General features: G+C 43.2%; 1 protein-coding gene across 10 annotated transcripts in view; it reads left to right on the top strand.

The window, feature by feature from the left end:
* Positions 1 to 23,293, top strand: part of MCTP1 (multiple C2 and transmembrane domain containing 1) — a 2,372,456-nt gene that overhangs the window by 1,058,880 nt on the left and 1,290,283 nt on the right. For 7 of the 10 annotated variants that reach the window (XM_085632489.1, XM_085632491.1, XM_085632487.1 and 4 more), the window contains exon 6: positions 9,007 to 9,045. The exons of the other annotated variants lie outside the window; for them this stretch is intronic. In XM_085632489.1, coding sequence (XP_085488615.1) covers positions 9,007 to 9,045 — 39 coding nt within the window. The remainder of the gene's footprint in view (positions 1 to 9,006; positions 9,046 to 23,293) is intronic. 10 annotated transcript variants of the gene reach the window in all.

The raw sequence follows: 23,293 nt of genomic DNA, 5'->3' as shown, positions 1-23,293 counted from the left end.
GTGCTCCGGTTGCAAACAGGGAAAGTGTGCCCTTTACATAATAGGGCCCCTGATCTCCTGTATGCAGCTCTAGTGTCAGTCTGTGATGAGAATCTGCATACAATATTTATTGGGCTTTTGCTTCCATCAGATGTCTCAGGGCAGCTTATAAATTATCAATCAAATTCTCCCACTGTTCTTGTACAGGGGGTACCTTTTGAAGGTGCGTCAAATAAACCAAATCCTGCATTGGTGGTACCTTTGGCAGGAGACCGGGGAGAGCCCTAAGAAAATGTGGGGAGTATTGTTGGATGCTAATTCGGCCAACAAAGAAGATGCCCCGTCATCTGAATCCTTCAATAATTGCCCTTGTAGATACCGATCTAGTGTTTGGTTGACTTTCTCCATCTGGCCATTGCTTTGAGGAGGGTGGCTAGAGAAGAGTCACTCATGAATGGCATTCAGGCTGCACAAGAGGTCTTTCTCCATGCACTTGCCACAGTGGAAACCTGTGCTTTGGCATCCTGTGACATGTGATATCGACAGCCACCATAAATACCTGTGCAAAATTTGGAATTTCTTCTTTTCCACAGGATGCCCTGTTAGTTACAAACAGTGACACCATTGTAATACTTTCTGCTGTAGTTATGAAGCGGGGAAAATAACGCTCCCCAGAAAGTGCAGCTAATCTTATATGATCATATACGTCTTAAGGTCTGGAGGGGGCCATGTTGCTATGTTCCATATGTACTTGGTTCAAGTAATCTGTATTTGAAATCAGTCTGGAAGCATTTTGAGAGATGGTTAGTACATATTTATTTACCTAATTCCTCATATATAGAGTGTGAAAGGGCATCTGCTTTTCCATTCTTTTGACCTGATTGAAAAATGATGGAAAACACACGGTTGATAAAGAATTGTGACAACAGCCTCTGGCTTGCTGGATAATACCTTCGCCAATTTAAGAAGCTGGAATTTTGTGTGGTCAGTGAGTATCAGTCCTTCATTTAAGCCAGTGGTTTTCGGTGCTCAGCACTGGCACTATAGTCTCAACTCCAGTACTAATGACAGTCCACCACATGAAAATGAATGCTATCTGCCGCCCACCCGTTCTTATAGCATTGGGTGGCCTGGAATAGTTTGAATGGTCACTTTTGTTGGAGTGTGATGGTTAGTAGTTGAGTTTGTTCTGCCACTGGCAGCACTGGCAGAGGCAATGGGTGGTGCCAGCTTCAGTGGCTTAGCGAGAAGGACCCTGGCACATATGTTTTACTTTTTTCTTTTACAAATTAACTACTGGAACTATCATAACTAAGCGTTTGTACTTCCGCTGGATAATGGGGCCGTTCTTCAAATGCCACCTCAGTAGCCTGAATAACTACAGCATAGTAGCATGGGGGAGATTTTCCAGGACAAGGAGAGAACAGGATACAGTGTTCACATATTTGTGCCTCGCTGCACCAAGAATCCGCCAATCTCCATGTGAAGCGCCTACTTTGACAGTAGAAGGTTGCTTGGTGTCCGGAAGGTATATCAGTGCAGCTGTGATAAACATCTCTGTGAGAGTCTGAGTAGTATGTTCTTCCTCTGGGGTTCACCGAATTTGACCCCCTCGTGGTACAGGCTGATAATTGAAGACATTGCTGAGGTTAAGGGTTGGTAAAGCACCAGTAAATGTTGGCATGCACAGAAAGCTTTAGATGTCTTTCACAGTTTGTGATATTTCCCAATGGAGAGTGGTCTCGATTTTCTTCTGATCCATTTGTTTTCCAGGTGGAGTGATTATAAATCAAACATTCTACATATTAAGTGCAAAACCCATACTTCAGCAAATTGTTTTAGAGATAGTGTTCCTTGAGCTCCTGGAGTATGGCCTGAACAGATTTGTCATTGTCCGTGTTCAATGTCTCCAATCCTAGAAGGATTTGCTGTCCCATAGGTGCTGTATTCGTGAACAGAGTGATGAGTATCACGGTCCTGACAAAAGAAACCAGGAAAAGGAGTATGAGGGAAATCCAGGACTGGAGCTCACTCTGAGACTTTTTGTTTCAAGGGACGTCATCACTGTGCCTTGATGGTATGAATCTTGGGTAGATCTGACCAGCTTTAAGGCACAGGGTGGAAGGCCAGTATAGATACCAGATGGGTGTAACATACAGGTAATGACTGAAACAAGGCTTACTGGTTCAAGCAGCGGATGAGGCAATGATGAGCCCGCAGCTGGCAAGAGTCTGGTGAAGGCTCCAGTACAGTGCAGCACACACAGGTAAGATTCTACAATAAAATGGGTTAAATAGACAAAGAGTGCAATACTAAGGAGGACACTAACTGAGAGATCAAGGGAATCAAGAGTGAGAACACAACAAACAGTGCAGGATGCAAAACAAGTGCTAACTATGTGAGGATCGGAAAAGCCAATGTAACCACGCAACTTGTTGTCCGGCACTGAGTTAAGGACCTAAGGTGTCTAGATAGAGCTCTAGCCCCTCTTGACTTTGACATGACATTAACCCAGAAAGTGAGTGAGCGTGCATTCCTAGTAAATTAGTGGTCTAGTGCTCCCACCCATCTAAGCTTCCACAGCCCCTATTCCAATGCCTACAGCTCCTGTCTGTCTGTCACCTAACCTGATTTCTGACATCATCCCTCTATCCCCCCACCCCCGCCCAAAGAATGGCCCCAAGAAATACTGTGTAGTCTTGTTTTTAAAGATTGCTTTCAATGGAATGATAATCTGGGCCATGAACAAAATATGTGGGTTCTCACGGTCTTTCTGAAGTATCATGTCCCTTCCAGATCAGAGTACTGTAATTGGCCTCAGAAGATATGGGAATTCAATAATTCCTCAACTTCATACTCTGGTGACCTACCAACTATGAGTGGAAGAAACTTGTTGGGTAGATCTGAAGCCACCTAACCTATTTTTTAATAGCCATGGGCCTTCTCAGCCTGAAATAAATGAAGATGCCTTCAATATTTCCAGGGGGGGGAGGGAGGTAGTTGGGGTTATAGATCAAATATTTGCTGTGACTCTGGTCCACTCGGATATGTAGCTGTTGATATGACGAATGAGCACATAATGAACAATATGTGGTAAACTGTTGAATTGCTATACTATCTTTGAAAAAGCATCAATAAAATCTGTTTTTAAAAAAATTCAATGTTACCATGACGCACACATCTTGTGATTTAGGGTGCCTGATAGTCTGAAGCCAATTTTTCCTTGCTATGTCTTGAGGTGCTCATTTGTCTTGTCTGCGGTAGAATGTATTGCACTATATCTTCTCTGTCTGGCATAGCTTTAGTGGCTGTAGATCAATCGTGCAATCATAGTCTTTCTGTGGTGTCAGAGTGCATATTTTACCTTTAGAAGGCATCACGAAAACCATGTTATTAAACAGACAAAACTTGTACTAAATCTGTATTGGAATTACTAATTCTAATGCATATTAGGCTGATTTTTCTTCTTTGGACTTAAAGTAAATTGGACTGAAGCATCACAATGCCAATTCCTCAGTCAATGTCTGTATTGAGAAGATACAACCAAGGTATCCCAGTATTATCTCAAACCATGGTGCATCTCTTAGATCAATCGCAAGGTTCTTGATATTTTTTGCTTGAATGGTTATGGTTATCAGAAGGGTTTAGGTGGAAATGGGTGTTGATGTCAGTTCCCAGCAGTCAGTTGTTCATACTTGCTCCTGAGTAATCGCTTTGCATGTGGGCATGTCCTGGAGCCCAGGATCTTCTGAGACTGAAGCTATTTCTCAAGTTACATGGATTGTACTGGTTCAGACCCAGGGTCGTCGTGAACCCCCCTGCTTTAGCAGCTACAGCAGGGGTGGAGTTCTTCTGACTGCAGCTCGGAAGACAAAGACTCATAATTAATGTGACAAGGTTGGTGGGTGGGTATGTGAGTTAAAGGATGGATGGATGTGTGAGTGAAAGGGTGGATGGATGAGTGAAAGGATGGATGGTGGAGTGAAAGGGTGGATGGATGAATAGATAGGTGGGTGGGTAGGTGGGTGGAAGGGTGGGTGGATGGATGGCTGAGTGAAAGGATGGATGGATGAGTAAAAGGGTGGATGGATAAGTGAAAGGGAGGTGGATGGATGGATGGATAGACGGATGGAGTGAAAGGATAGATGGATAATTTAAATGATGAATGGAGGGATAGATGAGTGAGAAGAATGATGGATGGATGGGTAGGTTTGATGGATAGGTTTAGAGATGGATGAATAAGCTTGAACAGGGGTGTTGTGAACCCTCCTCCCACTCCCACTTTAGCAGTTACTTTGGTAGTGGAGTTCTTACAGGGCTTCTTCTGTCTGCAACTCAGCATAAATAACATGAAACAGATGATGGGTGAGTGAGTGAATGATTTGAAAGGATGTATGTATGAATGAAAGGGTGTATGGATGAATGGATAGATGGATGAATAAGTAAAAGGATGAATCTAAGGTTGGATGAGTGAAAGAGTGGGTGGATTAATGAAAGGGATGGTGGATAGACAAATAGGTAGATTTATGAGTGAAAGGGTGAATGAATGGATGAGTGTTTGAAAGGATGGATGAATGAAAGGGTACATTGATGCGTGGATGAATGAAAGGATGCATGGTTAAGTAGATATATGAGTGAATGGGGGATGGATGGATGGATGGATGGATGGATGGATGGAGTGAAATGGTAGGTAGATGGATGAGCGAAAGGATGGATGAGCAAAAAGATGGATGGTGGAATGGATGACCGAACACCTGGATTGAGGGATGGATGACCAGATGGATGGGTGGATGGCTGGAGTGAAATGGTAGGTAGATGGATGAGCGAAAGGATGGATGAGCAAAAAGATGGATGGTGGAATGGATGACTGAAAAGCTGGATCAGGGGATGGATGACCAGATGGATGGATGCATGGATAGGTTTGATAGATGGATGGATAGACGGATAGATGGATGAATAGACAGACAGAATGGTGAAAGACTGAATGATGGATATAAGAATTAACAAATGACAGAATGTAAATGGAAAAAGGTGGATATCAGTGGGTGAATGGAAAAATGAATGGATAGATGCTTGGATGAAAGAGAGATGAGTTATTCTATGGGAGAGTCGAAATGACTTGCTTTGCTTGGTTGGTGCCATAAAAGCTTTGGTTCAAATTGGGGAGGAGAGATTTTACTTTTCTGGCTACCCCCTTGTACAGACCTCTGACCATAGAACTATCCCTCATATTACAGAAATCGTACAAGCTAAACATCTTCTAGCAGAGTCATCCTGCAGGCCACAGTGAACTTCTAGGTGCCTGACAACATTGCCATCCCTTATTGTAGAACGATATTACAAGCATAACAACTCATCATCATTGGGTCGCACTCTGGTGAGGTATATATAGGATGGACTTAACCTCTAATGAGCGAGCACTTAAAATTGTAAGTAGGGTAAAACAGAAGTTAAAATTACCTAGGGGAATAATCCTATAATGATTTATTTGGGGCTCCTCAGGCAAGATTACAAGTGTTAAGATGATAATGAAGCATGCTACACTAGTCTCTTAAATAAAAGAAAGGGTTTTTCCTTCCCCTCTCCGTACGCAAAAACCTCAAATTTAGGATGGCTTTGTTGGATCTGTTCTATTTCATGGTGTGGTAATGTGTATTCAGGAGGGCTTCTCCTTGGACCTCAATTTCTATCTTCCCTTTAAATGTATGTGCTATAGATATAATTAATGGATTTAGTCTGCTGCATTTACCACTTGCCTATCTATAGAAAGATAGTTAATGTTGGCAATCTTTCTAATGTTGAACCCATCCAAGAGTAAGGAACTGCTAAGACTAAAGTACTGCTGTCCAACTCAGGGTCTCCACTTTGGGATGTTGCTATCTGGCCTGTCTAAAAGGAAAAATGTTTCACTCTGTCAAAACTTGTCAGAAAATCCAAGTGTGATTAATGATCCTAAACCCATCTATGGTGAATAAACAAGTAGGAATGTTACTGATATGTGCATCTTCCATTCGAAAACTGTAGGAAGAGTTCTGCTATATTTACAATCTCACCCTTCTGTCATGGTTGTAAATGCTCTATATCATTCCTTTCTGTACGAGGGCAATGGTATCTTTATCGCAGGCAAGAGAAAGTCAAGTCCAGGCTGCAGCTTCTCCAGATCATGGTTGCAGGATATGCAAACATAACCATGTTTCTGTCATGTTGACCACCCCTAGCTCTAGCCCTGTGAATAAAAGTGTTATGTTCAAATCATAGGTTCTATTTTACAAAGTTGTCTTTAATTCCTCTAAATGTGTAGCTTCCTTATCGAGGGGGGTCTGAAGGCAACACACCACGAGATCCTGGTTTTACCTCGCAGCAGATTTGTGAAAACCCAAGCAACGGCCTCGTCAGTGGCAACTGCATAGTTATGGAACACTCTTGCATTTCAGTTTCACACTGACGCCTGCCCTCTGCTCCTCCTCATAACAGTGAAGACCTGGTTGTTCAACCTGTAGGGTGTGAGCCCATGCTCTCTATGTAATATTGTGCGAGTCCCGAAATTGTGAACATCTCTATAAGCCATTAAAGGAACTCTTCAGTTTGCCTACATTTAATGGTGCCTCTTTGTGAATTGGGCTCAAAAGAGTGGATTTGCACAGGCATTAGAGGTGAACCCATTGTTCCTCAGACAATCCTAGTCGAATACTCAAATATAGAAACCTCAGAGGAACCAATGTCAACATTCTTCTACTGAGAGAAAGGCAAACCAACTACACCCTATCTAAGTTGTCACCAGACTTGTGAAGACCCACGTCTCCACTCAATGTAATATGTCACTACAACCTTTCCTGCAAGCACAAAATAACACAGTTCTTGAAGACACTAATATCCAAATGTGATGACTCTCCAAGATTCCATCACTCCTTCTGGTGGAGGACTGAGTGGAACTTGCCATATCATTGCCATGACCTGTCCGGACTACTGCAATGTGATCTAGATAAGATAAGGTAAAAAGCACACACTGTAGAACATACAAACCCAATATACATGGTTATTCCTAAAAAAAGAGGGTCAAATTAATACGATGGAGCAAGGATATGAAGTGCAGAAGCGGTCTGATCGCTATTTCTGAACATGGTGTCTCTGGCCAGTCAATACAATGACCACCACCCAATCTAAATTCATAGGTGTTTAGGGGTCAAAGCTATGAAATGCTCTGCTGATGACTTTGAGGGTTCCCTACACGTCACGATGAAACTAAAACCATGACTGCTTAGTAATGCAATTGACTCTGACCCTTTATCCCAGAAGCGGCAACAGGTAACATCAGAGGGATGAATTAATAATGTTTGGGAGTAGAATAAACCCTTTACAATCTGTATCGACAGTTTTTCCCACAGAACAATTGCACAATTTATGTTCAGCTGTCTGCTGAAAGATGGACAGGACACTGTTGGATGAACACATTGGGTAATGCTAACTTTAAAGAGGGTTGGTGTATGCTGTAATCAATATATTACAGTGGCCATTTGTATTCATTAAATGCATGATATTCTGAATTATCCATAAAGTGTTAAGTTAGCATTCTATAAAACGCACAAATGAATAAATAGTTAAGTAAATGTAAATTCCATCTCTTCCATACATTCAAGTAGATTGTTTGCAGATATATGTGCTAATGCTCACATTTGGGTCAGTAGGAACTGAAAATGTTTATATGCAGACATCAGGCAAATTAGTATTACTGTATAAGGATGTTCTTTGTCTCACTAAACATTACAGAAATGTTGAAATTGAATGTGACTACATGCAGGTGTGGTAGTGACATTTGTAGTAAGTGTAAAGCCAGCTATCAGTTTGATTAAAGGTGACTCTGGAGGTTTAGACATAGCTAAACTTATTGACAGTAATATTGGTACATTCCTTATTCTCATGAATTTGCATTATTTTGTTGGTTGTTTTATTACAGGCTTTTCCCAGAACTGTCCAACTGCTAAACATCTTTGTGCACAACATGACATTTCTTCATGGCTTCCAATCCATCATCATGTCAGATTGGCAATCCCAATTTCATTCACATTTCTGCAACTTTGCACCATTTACCATCCCTAAATGATAGTCACGCAGAGCATTCTAAACAATGTACTGCACAATATCTTTGTTTCTATACTTCTCGCGAAAGTGACTAAAACCATTGCGATCCTGCATATTAAGTGAACAGAATACCTGTTAAAAAGCCACCAAACTTTCCATATTTATTATCTGTACATATAACCTTCAAGAAGATTTCTGTCTATGACACTCCAATACTTGGGTATAGTTCCCTTTACCTTCTCGAATAAGTAAGTACTTGTGCAGGCTTTCTCTCTCATGTCCACTCCAATCTGCTTGATGCCAATCATGCTATAAATAAGTTTAAACTTCCACTAAGTATATTTTGTACATAAAGTGTCTCACAAATTCAAGCCTTGGTCAGCATGGTGTAGTAGAGCTCACTCATAGGTCTTTGACAACTTGTTCGGCTGATCCTGAATCAATTGGATTTTCAAGTGATTTATGGATTGGGAAGCGAGCCAAACGTTCCTAAAGTTTGCCAGGCCTACTTCATTGGGGTAATTTTTAAAACGTTCAGTTTTTTACATCTATCATTATTCACACAAACAATGGGAGGGGCAGGCCACTTTAGGATTGTGCGTTGGTTTCTATTCCCCATTCATCGTATCCTGCACTGGCCACGCTCGCTGTACTTTGCATCCGCTGTCACTTCCATCACAACAGAAGGTCTATCATCAGAGCTACATCTGATAGTACTTCTGCTATGTCTATGGTGCTATTGACATAAGAGAATGTCTCTCTTTTGCACTGAGAAATTGTTGTTCCATTATGTCTCTAGCATTGTATACATAATTAACATACTGTCATTTCTGCAGCATTTCAGTGACTTCCGCAACTAATATTGTCATTAATTCTGGCATGCCAAGTACATTAACGCACTTGTCTCGGGAAGAAGAGTATTAACATGCTTTATTTAATTATTTGCAGACTCTGCTTATGAGGAAGAGTTGGAAAAGATCAAACAAGGTAAATTTCTAGCATGTGATCTTTCGACTCTGACTTTTGGGTAATGGCATTTCCTAACGAGCAAATATGATCTTAATTAGCACGTCACAATTTCTAATGGTGAATTTATTCACTAATAATAACTTTTTGCAAGAATGCACAATCAGTTGGAACATACACAGTGGTTACTGAGGTATCCCGTATTGTGATGCCCTTTTTGTATGCTTAATATATCTTTTCTTAATTGTAATGTGTATTTTGTAAAATTAGACAAAGTTGTGAATACTTCTTCACATACATTTTTATACATTATATCCACGCAATTACATAGTTGATAGCCTGGAAAGAAGGGCCGACCATGACCATGCACTAATTGAAGCCTTTGTGGGCAGAGGTCACTTTTTGTCCACCGGACCAGGCAGACACTGGGGTGTGGGCAATCACAGCTGGCGGTGCATAACCACAAGGAGTGAGTGGATTGGGTGTTGCCCCGAGACCTTGTGAGGTGCAGCCATGGAGGAAGGGCTGGGGGTAAGCCATCGTTGGAATGGTGGAGGAGCCGGACTAATATGGTATGGTAGTGTATGGCTGGAAGTTATGCAAACATCAGTGTGGGCAATAGGGGCTGCACCAGTGGATTTAATTCTCATATATGTATAGTAGAGATGCTCAACTTCCCGTGACCCCACCGCTAAGAAGTCACAAATATAAGAGAAAAGACTTTCTCTCAAAGTAATTAGGTTTTGAAAAGTAGCATACAATTGAACGTAATACCTTCATTAATTATGCATAAGCATGTAATTATACATCTTTTTTTCTCCAAATTATAAAAAATGTTATGGGATCCACAAAATACATGCAAAAATGGAGTGCAAGGAGTCTTGAGATTTATTATTTTCAATTATTCTTTATTTGTAGTCAAATGCATCAGCCCAGCAAACGCGTTTCGTCCAACATGGACTTCATCAGGGCTGAAAAAACAATAATAAAACATACGTCACTTAAAATATCTCCTATACGCCAAAAGTTTAGTAAAACCTAGGTGCAAAGACTAGATAGACATAATAAACAAAAACTGCCAAAACAAATCAATCTTTGAATGAACAAACCCCAATAATCCAAGAGAATTGTTATCTCTCAGCAAAGACTCCCCGCCTATATACAATCTCAATATAATATTACAACTAACAATTGATTGGTTAATGAAACATTTTGAATTAAAAAAAGGGACTCCAATTACTAAAAGTCAGACATGGATAATACAACATGGATTCCATTGTCAGTCTTAAAGTTTTCAAATTGCACATGTTCAATCGGCCATTATTGGGACAATACAAATGGTAGTGTATGGCAGTTTGCTGGCGCCTCAAGTTTCAGTGTGAGAAGAAGATTGGTGGGACTTTGAGGGGAAAAGGGCCATGGCCGAACCCCTGACTGAAGAAGCATGACACATGCTAGCTGTGGAGCAGAGCTGTAACTTGGCCCCAGCTGGCACCTGGGACAGGCACCGCTGTGAGCAACCTTGTGGGCAATCAGCACAAAGAGAAATGGTGAAAGGCAGCCATCCCCATCTTCCTCTCAAGGAAAGATTGACAGATTTACAAAACCCAGGGTTGGTACCTTAGGCTTGCAGCAAGTGGAGCCACTGCAGAACCATGGGGACACAAGGGAGACCTGATACAATCAATGGCAATCTTATAGACAATTCGTCATTCACGGCCGGCCGTATAGGGCAAGAATGATTAAGTCAGCACATTGTTCTCTCGATTGTGCCAGGACCTCCACAAAATTGTTGCCCGTGGGACTGAGGTGGAGACCCATGTCTGGTTGGTAGAAGATTAACTACGCTACCTCTAGGTAGACTTTCCAAAATTTCACACAGCAATGCTGCACCTGGAGAGACATGCTGAAGTTGCAGCGGGCAGATGCACCTGGTGGAGGTCCCTGAGGATTTCAAGAGACCACGACCTAAACAGTTTTTTCTACATGGTTAAAATCCTGGGTTTCTGCTGAGGACCTGTCTATCTGATTCATTATTGAAAAGGCGTACAGATCCCTTTCACCAAAGCCTCCTCTAGAGGCACAACACGTCCTATCATACTTCAGTTGCTCAACTATTTGGGCAAGGATGTCAGTCTAGGAGTAGCCCATGCCCAGCAAATGATTAGACAGGAATCTGCCAGGGATACGTTTTTTTCTTGGCTATATTGCATGGGTGCAGCAGCAAATGAGAATGTTTGCGGAAGTGAAAGTCTAACATTGAGGCATGCATTTGAAGTATATGTTTCTCTGCCTGGAGAGGCTAGAGGTGACCTATCAAGAAATTGCACTTCTTCAACAAGCTGAGGAGGTATGGAAATGGGTGGAGAAGAGGTACCTTGTTGGGGACTTCTCGTCTCACGATGACTAGGCATCATGGCTGTCGATGGCAGGCAACACCAGTATCTGCAAGTAGTGCAGACTGAGATAGGGAGTCCTCTACATTGGATGGGAGTGGCCTGGACTCTACATCCTGTGCCCAAACTTTCTGTGGCAGTGCCTTAGAGCTTGGTAATATTCCACTAGACGATTTATTGAAGCACTGTTGGAAACACTGTTCTATTTAAAGACTTAGTGACAATGGTGGGTGATGGAGGTAAAATCAAAAGGCAGTGGAGGAGGCCCTTGGGGCTGCCAGGGGGCTGATCCCCATTGACGCTACCCCTCGAGTGGCACAGATGCACAATGGGATTCTTTTATTACTATTTGTTTTAACAGTGACTGATCGGGGTGGAAAAGGAACTGAGGGGTGGGTGTTCCTCATCTCCCTGGGGCAGGCTGTTCCCACAGCGACCGATCCTCAACTTTCACCGACAGATGGCCACTTTCAATTTGACAGCGTTGTATATTAGTTACAATGGTTATGTTACAGGGTGACAGATACTTGAGTGCCAGAAGTGTAAGGTCATGTTACCACTAGAAGGTGGGGTGCTCATTACACCCTCTGAATGGGGTATTTGGATTTGAGATTTTCTTTGCACTGCTTGGCAGAGCACACTCGATCTCACCGACACATATATAACTTCCCACCATGACAAGACTCAATTTAGATAGGCATCATTGCATTCTCAGAGGTGGAACTTAAGCACCTTTGGTTGAATGCCTCCACACTCTCATGATGGCTTACTAGTCTGCACAAGATCTATGAATGGGGACAAGGCAGGTCTATTGATCTACTGGCAGACAACTTTGGGCTTAGAATCCTGTGTGATTCCACCGATACTTCGTGAGATGGTGACCTGGTTATGGGCATTACTTCCATTGCAGAAGAATTTGCAGAGTTTTCCTTGGATCTATACAAGGATCTACCTCCTTCGATGGAAGAGCAGTTCACGCCCATAGCACTCGATCTATAAGTCAATACATTGACAAAATCCTAGAGGAAGGAGTTGGATGCCCCATGGTCTTTGGAGGAAGTCCAAGAGGCTATATCTTCAATGAACAATGGTAAAACACCTGACCCCAATGGGTTCCTGATGGAATTTTATAAGTGGTACTCCTCCTTATTGGCCGCACATCTTCTGGCACTCTTTGCTGGGAGGACAAATGTTGGGTCCATGCCGCAGGACCATAGGGGTGCCAAGATTTGGTCATTCCCAAAAACAGGAAGGATCCCACAAACTGTTCTCCATATTGTCTGATCCCTTTTATCAATTCAGGGGCTGAAATACTGACAAACATCTTGTCCACAAATCAGGTTAATGGATCACTGGTCCATCCTGACCAGAATGGCTTTATGCCAGGTCGTGCTACCAGGCATTTTATTCGCTGACTGAAGGTGGCTATAAAGGGGGTGAAGGGAAGGAGAGAAAAAAGCTTTTGATACAGTTCCATTGGCTCTTTATGTTTATGATCCTCCTTAGTATGAACATTGGACCTCACATTATGAAGCTGGTCAAAACTTTATACCGCAACCATTGGACGTGCTTCCATGAGAATGGCATCCCCCCATTCCTTATTGAGAGAGGAATGAGACAGAGGTATCCACTCTCCTGTTTGCATTAGTTATCATAGTCATCGAGCCACTGGCAGAGTGGATCCAATGGGACATTTGGCTTTGGGGACGAAGGTGGGGCTCAGACCGCGTCTCGCTTTACGTGGACGACCTTCTGGTTTCACTGCAAAGACCAGAATGTTTGGTGCCTCCACTTCAGAGATGTTGCAAGTTTATGGGGATGCCTCTGCCCTCAGGGAAAACTGCTCCTAATCAAATTATGTGCAACTGCGGACCAACAACCAGACTTTCCGGCCCGGAATACCTTGTGATATTCTAAAGGCCACTTTCAATACATGGGAATTACCATCCCTAGGGACCCTAGACAGTGGTGGAATCTAGATCCTCTACTGGCATGTACATGGAGAGAAGTGTCAAATTGGGACAAGCTTACACAAGCCCTACCTCTGACCAGTTCTAACTCTGGCCTGGGAGATGATGCGCTGGGATATACTGGTGATGGCCAGAGATGGATTAGGTTTAGGTGAAACCCGACTGGTAACTACAAAGACCACCTGTATAACTCTATAGCATTAACTTGCCCATGCACCTCTTCCTTTTGTTTATTTTCCTCTTTTCTTTTCGCACTTTAGTTTATATATGGTTCATTGATTTTCTCCCCCTTTTCTTTGTCAAAGGTTGGGAGGGTAGGGGATTACAAACTAAGTTGCTCTTTGTGCAATAAGTATCTGGAAAACATGATGTGTACAGAGTATACCTCAGAATGTACAGAAACTGTTCTTGCAAATAGACTTTATGTAAGCTACAGGCACATTTGTTATAGTAGCACAGACATTAATGAGATTCTAAAGTTGGTCATTCTAAAACCAAATAAAGAACGTTTTGACAAAAAAAAATGGTAGAAGCTGACTCTTTCGATCATGGGTCAGAGAACACTTTTAAAAATGGAGGCTCTCCCCAGCTTCCTCCATGTAATTCTGAATTTCCCCTACACATTGGCTGAAACTCTCTTCAGTGATACTAACGAAATTCGTAGTAGATTTCCATGGGCAGGAACACAGCCTACGGTTGCTCTCATCAAATGCATACAGGCCCTCTAGGATGGTGGCTTGGGGGTGCCCGACATCTGCTATGATTACTGAACTACACAACTGGTGGTGATCAACAACTGGATGTTTGGGGACTGTATGAATCCAATGTATAGACTATAACAAGATCTTCTCCACTCATGGAATCTAGAGGTGATAATATATGGGTCCTTTGTCCCTAGGGGAATACCTGAAATGACTAGAGCTCCTTTGATGTGTTGGTTCAGTGCTCTGAAGCAGAGCAAATGGTTCAAACTAAATACTGGGAAGTCGCCTTTATTGCAGGGCAGTTGGCTTTCACATGGCTTGGGCTTCAGCAGATTTGGGGCTTGGGATTTGAGTGGCATCTCAAAAGTAGGGTATGTGTGGCCAAGTGAACACATTAAACATTCAAACAATTAGCTAAAAAATACAACTACCGCCATTCCCAAATATTTTGATATTAACAACTCAGCCATGCTCTTTCCCAACATGATCACCTATTAGGAGCTATCCTGTACTTTAGCCTTTTGGAACCTAAGGCGGTGATAGAGTGACTGGGTATGTTGTGCATTTATAGATCTCTGGTGATGAGCTCTCCAGTCCCCTTGAAGCTCTTGATGGAAAGAGCTGAGGCTGAGGAAGGCCTACTCGAAGATGATGAATGGTTGGAGGCTATATGCTTGCTTGGCCAAGGTCTGGTTGATGCAATTTAAGGTTTTCATCGGGCGGGCTCTGACATATGGGCAGAGGAAATCCAGGATTGCCCTAGATGTGTGGTGGCCTGTAGTGATCAAGTCCACTCAGTTGAGATGATTTAAAGAGGTTTATTAGAAGATGGTACAAGATCACAGGAAGATTAGAACAAGACCAGAGGGAGACCATAAGAAGATCATAGAAAGACCCCACCAGGAGCAGCCAGCAGGCAGCTCAGCCCAGTCAACTGTCATTACTCTCTCTGCAGATTCCCAACATTCTGACAGCATCATCATATTAACATTCCACTAGTGGTAGAATGGCATTGCATTAGCATTAGCAGGATATAACATGGCCCTCGTTGACTTCTTCCATATGCTCTGGGTCTGCTCTCAGATTAAGGCTTATTGGGCTACAATAAATGCCATGCTGAGTTCAATTATAGGCTGCACCTTGATCCCATCCCCCACACACAGTCTTGGATACTGAAGTAGAGGGTACAGACTCTGGCGTAGTAAGAGTACTTGTGGTCACTGGTGGCAAAGTGAGGCGCGGCTAAACATTGGATTGCCACCACTCCCCCAGTGTGGCCAAGTGAACTCGTGGCATGGGTCTGTGTGCAGAGGCTGAAAAAACTGTGTATGAAGTGGGTGGTTGCCCAGATATATACCACAAAATATGGCACCCTTGGTATGGGCACATTTGTTAATTCAAATAAAGGTATTGCTGAATGGATGAGAGTGGGAGAGTGCATTGATTAGGACTGACCTGATATATGCCATATGTGTGATACGGAGAAGCAGTGTTTTCTTGTTATCTAAAACGCAATTCAAAGAGTGAACACAATAAAACGTGTGTCCTCTGAGTGTGTGACCGTGAGATCTTCTTAAGAAGCAGGTTTCTTTACATGTGCCAGCTGGTTTCAGTGAGTTCCTATAGGGAACATAATGGAACTGCCACTGAGTAATTATTGAGGTCTAAAATATGTCTAGGAATGAACCGCAAAGTTTATGCAGGCCAAATAAGTATATTGTGCTCTGCTAAGGCGGATAATTGCGATCAATTGCTCCCCTCGAATTATGCACCTAAAATTAGGGCGGGGGGGGGGATAATGAGGTAGAAGAGGTATTAACAGTTCTAAAGCTCATGTTCTAACCCTTGTGATTAGCTGAGACAATCTCGGCGTTTCCTACAGGGTAATAACTGATTTAACATTAGAAGGGCTCCATTATTACACTGGCAGGAATGCAGTTTCGTTTTCTGAGCATAGCTTTGTCTAATCCTCTGAACAGTTAAGCCACTTCTACAACATAAATACCTTTTAAATGTAGTTAATGCAGGCACGAGCTGCAGGCTCCTCCCCATTCTTTCGCCTACATATCTAGAAGCTGCAGAAGAAAGTGTGAAAAGAGCCCTTCATTCCAATATTTTTAAATTCTTCCAATTTGATACTAAACAATAGCAAACACGGAGATACTAAACGGAACTCATTCATTGGTCGTGCATGCAGAAGGGGTAATAATGTATCCTGTGGCTGAATGTATACATATGCACATTCGATATTTATTTTTATCAGAGCTGAGTAATCATTTTTTTTATCCCACGTGACGTTATGCAAGTTGCAAATGTTTGCCCTTCGCAAATGTTGTGAATATCACGATTTGGCTTTGTCATCACCCACACAACCTGTTTCCCCCCAAGACGAGGTAATGTTCAAATTAATATATCCCGCCAAGCGCACTTCCAGACACTTATTCTATTTGCATCATTTTTCCATTGCAGAAAACGTATGCAGGCCTTATCTGTACAAGTTTGCATTCTGCATTCATTGTCTGTACATTATGGAATCTCCATAAAGGAACACAAACTCTTATAAGTATATTAAGCAGTGACTGAAATAACACTTATATAGCACTGACTACCCCCGAGGAGGCGCTGAAGCGCTTAGCACGCTAATAGGGAGCTCCAGTGAGGGGGCGGCCCACTTACTATTGGGTTAGTGTTGCATGCTAAAGAAAACCATTCGATGCATTCACTGCAGTTACTTTGTAATACATTAATGACTGAGGTGTTGTTTGGTGGGGGCCATGTGCTTGCTGGAATTAATAGATATGGTTAGGTTGAAGGGATATGGTTTATTTTTTGCTCACGTTTCTTTATTGTTTTTTTATGAGAATAATCACCAAACAATACACAAGACTGTTACATAACAAAAACATTTCAGCAAACAAGAAGCATCCCAAAAATAGACTTATACGAATGTTACATTGCCAGGGTCTCCCATATCGCTACCCAGCAATAACACGAAGTGGGTAGGCGGGGGAGGGGTAGGGCCTTCACATAGGTAACATAACATCCATTATGTAACAACTAGTGAAATGTAGAACATCCCCACAAGGAAAATAAAAGATAAAAGGGAGGTTGGGGGGAGTCCAGTGGCAATAGCAAAGGAGACTGTGGGGCTCATTCATGAGAAGTATCGCATCGCTACGACAAAGGAGCGATGCAATACTTCTCAGTGCGCCCTCCTTGCGACACCATCGATTCATCATATTTAATCTATGACGCACCATGTCGCAAGGAGTTACAGATATGTCAGTTCTACTGACGTATGTGTATGCCCAAAAGTGGTGCATTGCTGGGGTGTGTCTGAAAACAGAAGCAACTCCAGCAGTGTGTCCTTTCACATGGGGCAAGCCACATGTGAAATGGCCTGCGTCACCCTTACGCCTGCCATGAGGCAGTCGTAAGGTTTTGACTCAATGGCATCCTATAAGTGGTGTACTGAAATCTAATAGATTTCAATGCGCCACTCCCACGAGGCTTTGATGCGGAGGAACGCCCACCCTGCATGCATTATACCTGACGCATATATAATGTAGTGCAGGGGTTTACGAAGTGACGCATCTGCCTAAATGCGTCACTTCGTAAATACGGCACAATGTGGCACATTATTTATGCCGCCACAGCGTCACAAAAAGTGGCGCAACAGCGGCATAAATGTGACGCAAGAGCTCATAAATAAGCCCCCTGGTTTCTATCTTTGTGTCGATCTCATCTTAGCGGATCTCAATATCTCGGAACCTGTTCCATATCTCGTCAAATTGTCAGTTTATCATTGACTTTGTAGATTAATTGTTCAAAAGACGCCATTTCATGCCTTCTAACCAGTCATTATAAGTAAGGACTCTGCTCATCTACCAGTATCTCGGAATCCTTATTTTAGTGACCCCTAGAGCAGTGGCTACCCAACATGTAAAGTGGGCAGGTAAGTCGTAGACGTCACTCATGTGATGGAGGGACAGTAGTGCTGTCAGGACCTTTGGGCCCCTTTATGCCACTTGTTTAAGACTGTTTTGCCTCAAAGCAACCCTTACAGTGTTGCAGGGTTGGGGGTTTTGAATGATGTCAAAATAAGCTCTTACACCTGCAATGCAAGCCTCAGCCTGTCAGCACACTCCTGTCATTTCGCTAGTGCCACGTCTTTCCTCAATACCCCCCAAATGTGGGTCTTCCCTGCAGCCCGTAGCGTTTGTGGGGAGGAGACCAAGCCCTGATTGTCATGGAGGAAATGGTTCCACATGGCACTGCTGGTGAATTTTGTCACTAGAGTTCCTATATTTGGAGACATTCATCAACCAGGTATTGTCCATGGTGTGACTATCCCCAGATCCAGTTGTAGATCAATAAAATCACGATACAAGGTTCTGTTGGGGGTTATAGAAGCCAAAAGAAAGTGTTTGGCTAGGTTAGAGGTTGCTAGCAAGTAGTCAATCCAAGCATGCATCTTGTGGGGGCATGCGGTAAAGTTGTAATCTCTGTCATGTAGATGAAGGAGGCACCAGTTTTCAAATCTAGATCATGCCTAAGATCTGGTAACCCAGATCTGTCCATGACACGGTTAATGGGGAGAATTTCCAAACACTTCCCAGAATTACTTTGGTCCTGTGAAAGGAGGTGAGTAATACAGTCAACTTGGATAAGAAGGCTGATTTAATATCCTCTGAGGCCTACATAGAGCCTACGATTAGGCATGCAGCACATATTCTGCATTTCAAGATTATGAAGCGTCCCTCAGGGTCCGCCCAGGACTGTAACACCCTAGCAGGGAGAGATTTGTGGAGCAATATCACAATGAACCCTTTCTGATGGGAAGTCGAGATGGCGGCGAAGGAGTATCCCTGGTGGATGAAACTATTGTGTAAGGATTTGCTCACCCTTTCTCTGTATAATTTTACACCTTTCCCGGGTGTTGACTAGGTCTCCTGTAGTATGTCACTGGAAGTGCAGAGGTGTTAGTGTGCGGCATATGGATGATGAATGGAAAGAGGTCCTCAGGGAGTTAGTGGTCTGAACAAAAAAATGTGAGAAAGGTAGCAGGGTGTGGGTGGGGAGTTGACGTGAACTAAGCAAATAGAGGAGCCTAATTGAGCTGAGTGTACTATAGTCCTGAGAGAAGTCTCAAGGCACAGAGTTGGAAACCTTTATGAGGGAGGTGTGGGGTAGGTTGGGTGGAGACTACCTATGTGAATAGCTCAGCCACCTACAGTGACTGTAAACGTGGGGTGGGGTCTAACCCAGGGGGGAGAGGCTAGGAGACAGTTAGTCACCAGGCTGCAATCGAAAGAAGAGATTATAGTTGTTGGCTGTGAATTCAATTGACAGCACATGTCTCAGGGAGGCTAACCTATTTGAGGGGATGTGAGAATGTTCCAATTGCAGTAAGAGTTGTAAGTGATCTGCGAAAGTCTGCTTCTTGAGCCTTCGAAGGGGAATAGCTAATCAGGGAATTCGGGTGTGACACCCCACAACATGCCAGCCACAGCATTAGGGTAGGCATCATGTACAATAGCCTCTCCAAAGGGTGGAGAAGAGGGGCAGGAGACGTTCTAGCAGGGAAATCAAGTCACATCTTCAAAGGAGATCTCGACTTGTCTCTAGATTTGGTGTGCATCTCATGTCATGTCTTTCCCTCTTGAGCCCATTTATTGGTCACCAATTCCCATTACTCTTCTCTGAGTGCAAACATGGAGGGGCATCTTGGCGCTTCTCATTCAAGCCAAGGGTGTCCTGTGTCAGGGGGTACAGTTTCCAAGTCTGCACACTCTAGTTCATCAAGAAGTTTCTGCACATCATCAGGGTCATCGTACTCCATAGTGTGTCCATGGATAATGACAGACAGCAAGCCATATTTTGTGCCTTTTTTATGGAGCTTCAGTCGCAGTGCCAGGAAGCCTTAGCATTAGTTTCTTCTGAGAAGTCCACCCAACAATATATATGAGAATTCTCAAATTGGTACAGGCGTGTTTTTTTGCCACTGTAATGATTTGACGGGCCTGTTTATGCCAGATACAGCAGAGCAGGATATGGCTCAGACGGCCCTCTGCCTTTGTTGCTGGAGCACACCCGATGTACCCACTGAAATCCAATGGTGGGTCGATGGTGACATTCAACAGAGTGGTAATCAGGGTGTGTAAGAATAGAAACAGATCTTCTTTTTCTGCCTGTTCTGGGAACACTGAGACACGTACATTGTCTCTCTTGCTATGATCCTCCAAGTTTTTAACTTTACTGTGCACTTTTCATAACTCAGGGCCCCAATCTGGCTGCTCATCGAGACAGCGTTCCACTTCTCCAATCCTCCCCTTCACTGACACAAGGTGTGCTCGGGAGTTTGTGATGTATCCTTGTAGGGATTGTACTGCTGCTGTGTTTTCCTAAACTGCAGTGTTAACTGTGCTTATAGAAAGCCTGCTGCCAACTAATTCTTTCAGAATCATTGCCACCGCTGTGTCCGGGGTGTCTGTGGTGTCTACAATGACTGCAGGAGAAGTTGCCATAAGGCAGTTGGCCACCGCCTCAGAAAAGAGGAGTTGGCAGGCATGTTAGTCCTTTGACATGAGCTGGTGTACTTAAGGTCAGGTGGTCTTAGTGAAGTCTCTGGGAGAGGGCATAGCTTGGGGTCCACCAGTATCCCTCTCTCATCCCGCTTGGGGAAAGAGGAGATCTGCTGTGGAGGGTCGTGGGATAGACCCCAGGTACAAGAAAGTACATTGATACCCACATGTACAGCAATTGGTATCTCTTGCTCAACCTTTGGTAACTTGGCAACGAACAGTAAGGCCTAACTTAGGAGGCAGGTGTAAAGCATTTAATATCACCAAAACAGTAACTAAGTGAAAGACGCAACACAATATATAAAATCAGAGAATATTTTCATCGTTAAAATGACACCAAAATGACAAAATTCTAATGTAGGGAACCAAAGATATGAACTTTTAAAGACTAAATAAAAACAATTGCATTCTAGCGCCAAAAAGCTATTTGGTAACGCTGGACTGGGGCAAAGTCAAAGTTTCAGGCCAGCCGTGGTTAGATAGGTGGAGCAGTAGCTCCCGGTTAATATTTTTCCTCCGCAGTTAGTCACTTTTTTTAGCTTTTTCTCTTGATGTTGGGCCCTCAGGTTCCTCGAATCCGAAGTTGGCTTAGACAACGGTGGCCTGCTGCAGCACAATGCCTGGGTGAGACCCTGGAAGTCTATGTCCTCAACATTGACTGCAAAGAGCTCCAGAGCTTTCAGCGGACTAACCAGCGCAGTCTGGACGATTATCGAGCCGATGACAACAGCTTGACTCTTGATGTCAAAAGGGTCATCTTCTGGAGCTTATTATCAAAACTTTGCAAAAAGTTCCCAAACTTTTAGAAGTTCTTCTCTGACAGTTACATGCTGCTGGAAAGTGTCCAGCAGCACCAGCCAAGGGTTCAGAAGCTCTGGATTGCCTCTTGAGGTCTGGGATTCAGTTTCCCAAAATGCACCTGGGCAGTCCAGAAAAATCCTGTTCTAGCTGGTAAGCTGGAGTAGTCCTCTGTTGGTCTTCTGCAGGTGGCTTCTTCCAGCACTTTTCTATCTGTTACTGCTCCAGGAGTCCACTCCTTTTCCTTAATTCAGGCACAATCCTTTCTTTGTGGAGCCTTGAGAGTGCAGCAGGTACAGTCCTTCTGAGTGCAAGCCTTCTGTGATGCAGTCCAAGAGTCCAGCAGGGCAGTCCTTCTTCTCTTGGCACCCCAACCAATAGGTTGCTACTGTCTGCTATGACCATTTCCTGAAAAGTGTGGCATATTTTTGCCCTAGAATGCACTGTTCTCCAAAAATCAAAATGGAGAAATTCTCTCCTTAGAGTGTGTGTCTGGCTAACCCAACCCAAAGTTGTGGCTAACAATTCACTACACTCCCCTTTCTGCCCCTCTACTAATCTAATTAAGGGTGCTCCCATCTCGCTGAGTGTCAAGGAAGAGGGGGCTGGCCTGGGTCCTGTGACATCTGTTCTCCTGCCTTTTAAAGTCCAGCTTATCTCCCCAGCTCCGTTCATCTCCCTGGCTTTTCCAGGAAGCAAGTCTCCTCCCACCAAATTGCCTTCTAGTTTCAGCCCCAGGCCTCTTCACACATACTCAGAGAGCAGCTTGGCTCAGGCTGTCAAAGGCTGGCCAGTCAGAAGGGCTGTTTTAGGTAACTTCAGGATCGTAAGTTCTAAAACTACTTTCCTGTAATAGTTATAATAAATCTGACCTTGGCAAGTTGTTGAATTTATTTTAACAATTTTTTCGATACTTTGAATGGTGGGTGATTTTAATGCCCGAATGGGTTGCGATAATATCCCTGCAGCAATATGTAGTACAATCAAAGAGGATTGTTATAACAGATGTATTCCCGGCACTGATACCCGAGGAGCAGAACTAAAGACCCCTCTAGATTCTTATAATTTACTTAATGTAATGGATGTTATAGGCCCCAGTGAGCAAGTGATACCTACACATAGGTCGCAGAGGACGCCATTCTATGATAGATTATTTTTGATAACATCTAATTTACTCGACTCTGTGTTACAGGAAGGGTGATAGCTTCTACTTATGGGGACCACGACCCTCTTGAGGTGACATTTGCTCTGTCTAAAAAGGATACCTTAAGCGTTAGGCGTCCAGCTTACAAATACATACTGGTTGCTTAAGATTGAAATGGAGAGATAATGACCAAGTCCAACTCTCCCACTCTACAGTCAGAGAAAATATAGCCATGGTTGAAGTATGCTTGGACAATGATGGTGTGACTCAAGGGGCGGTTACGGCCTTCAATCAATTATGCCTAAATATTAAAAGCAATTTGCTATGCCCTATGCACTCTAAACATTCTAAATCAAGGTGGTTTGATCATGAATGCTTAACGGCTAACCGTAATTTAAGGAAGGCACTCACATATATCCCTCGGGATCCTATAGAAGTGGCTACAGCTGTTAGATATGTAAAAACACAACTGCAAGTAGGAAATGGGTAATGCTACAAAAACAATGGTATTCACTTGCATTATCGGCGGCAACAAAAAATAGTAACTTGTTTTGGAGTGAGGTATCTGCGCTAAGGAGAGGAAAACAATTGGCAACACCATTAGGTTGTCATATTGCTAGTGCTCCATGGGAGACACACTTTTCTAAAATCTTTGCTTCTCTTGATGATCCAA

This window comes from Triturus cristatus, chromosome 2_1 (genome assembly GCF_964204655.1).
Source record: "Triturus cristatus chromosome 2_1, aTriCri1.1, whole genome shotgun sequence".
Lineage (NCBI taxonomy): Eukaryota > Metazoa > Chordata > Amphibia > Caudata > Salamandridae > Triturus > Triturus cristatus.
The sequence above is the reverse complement of the archived record's forward strand: the minus strand, read 5'-3'. Positions and strand labels throughout refer to the sequence as shown.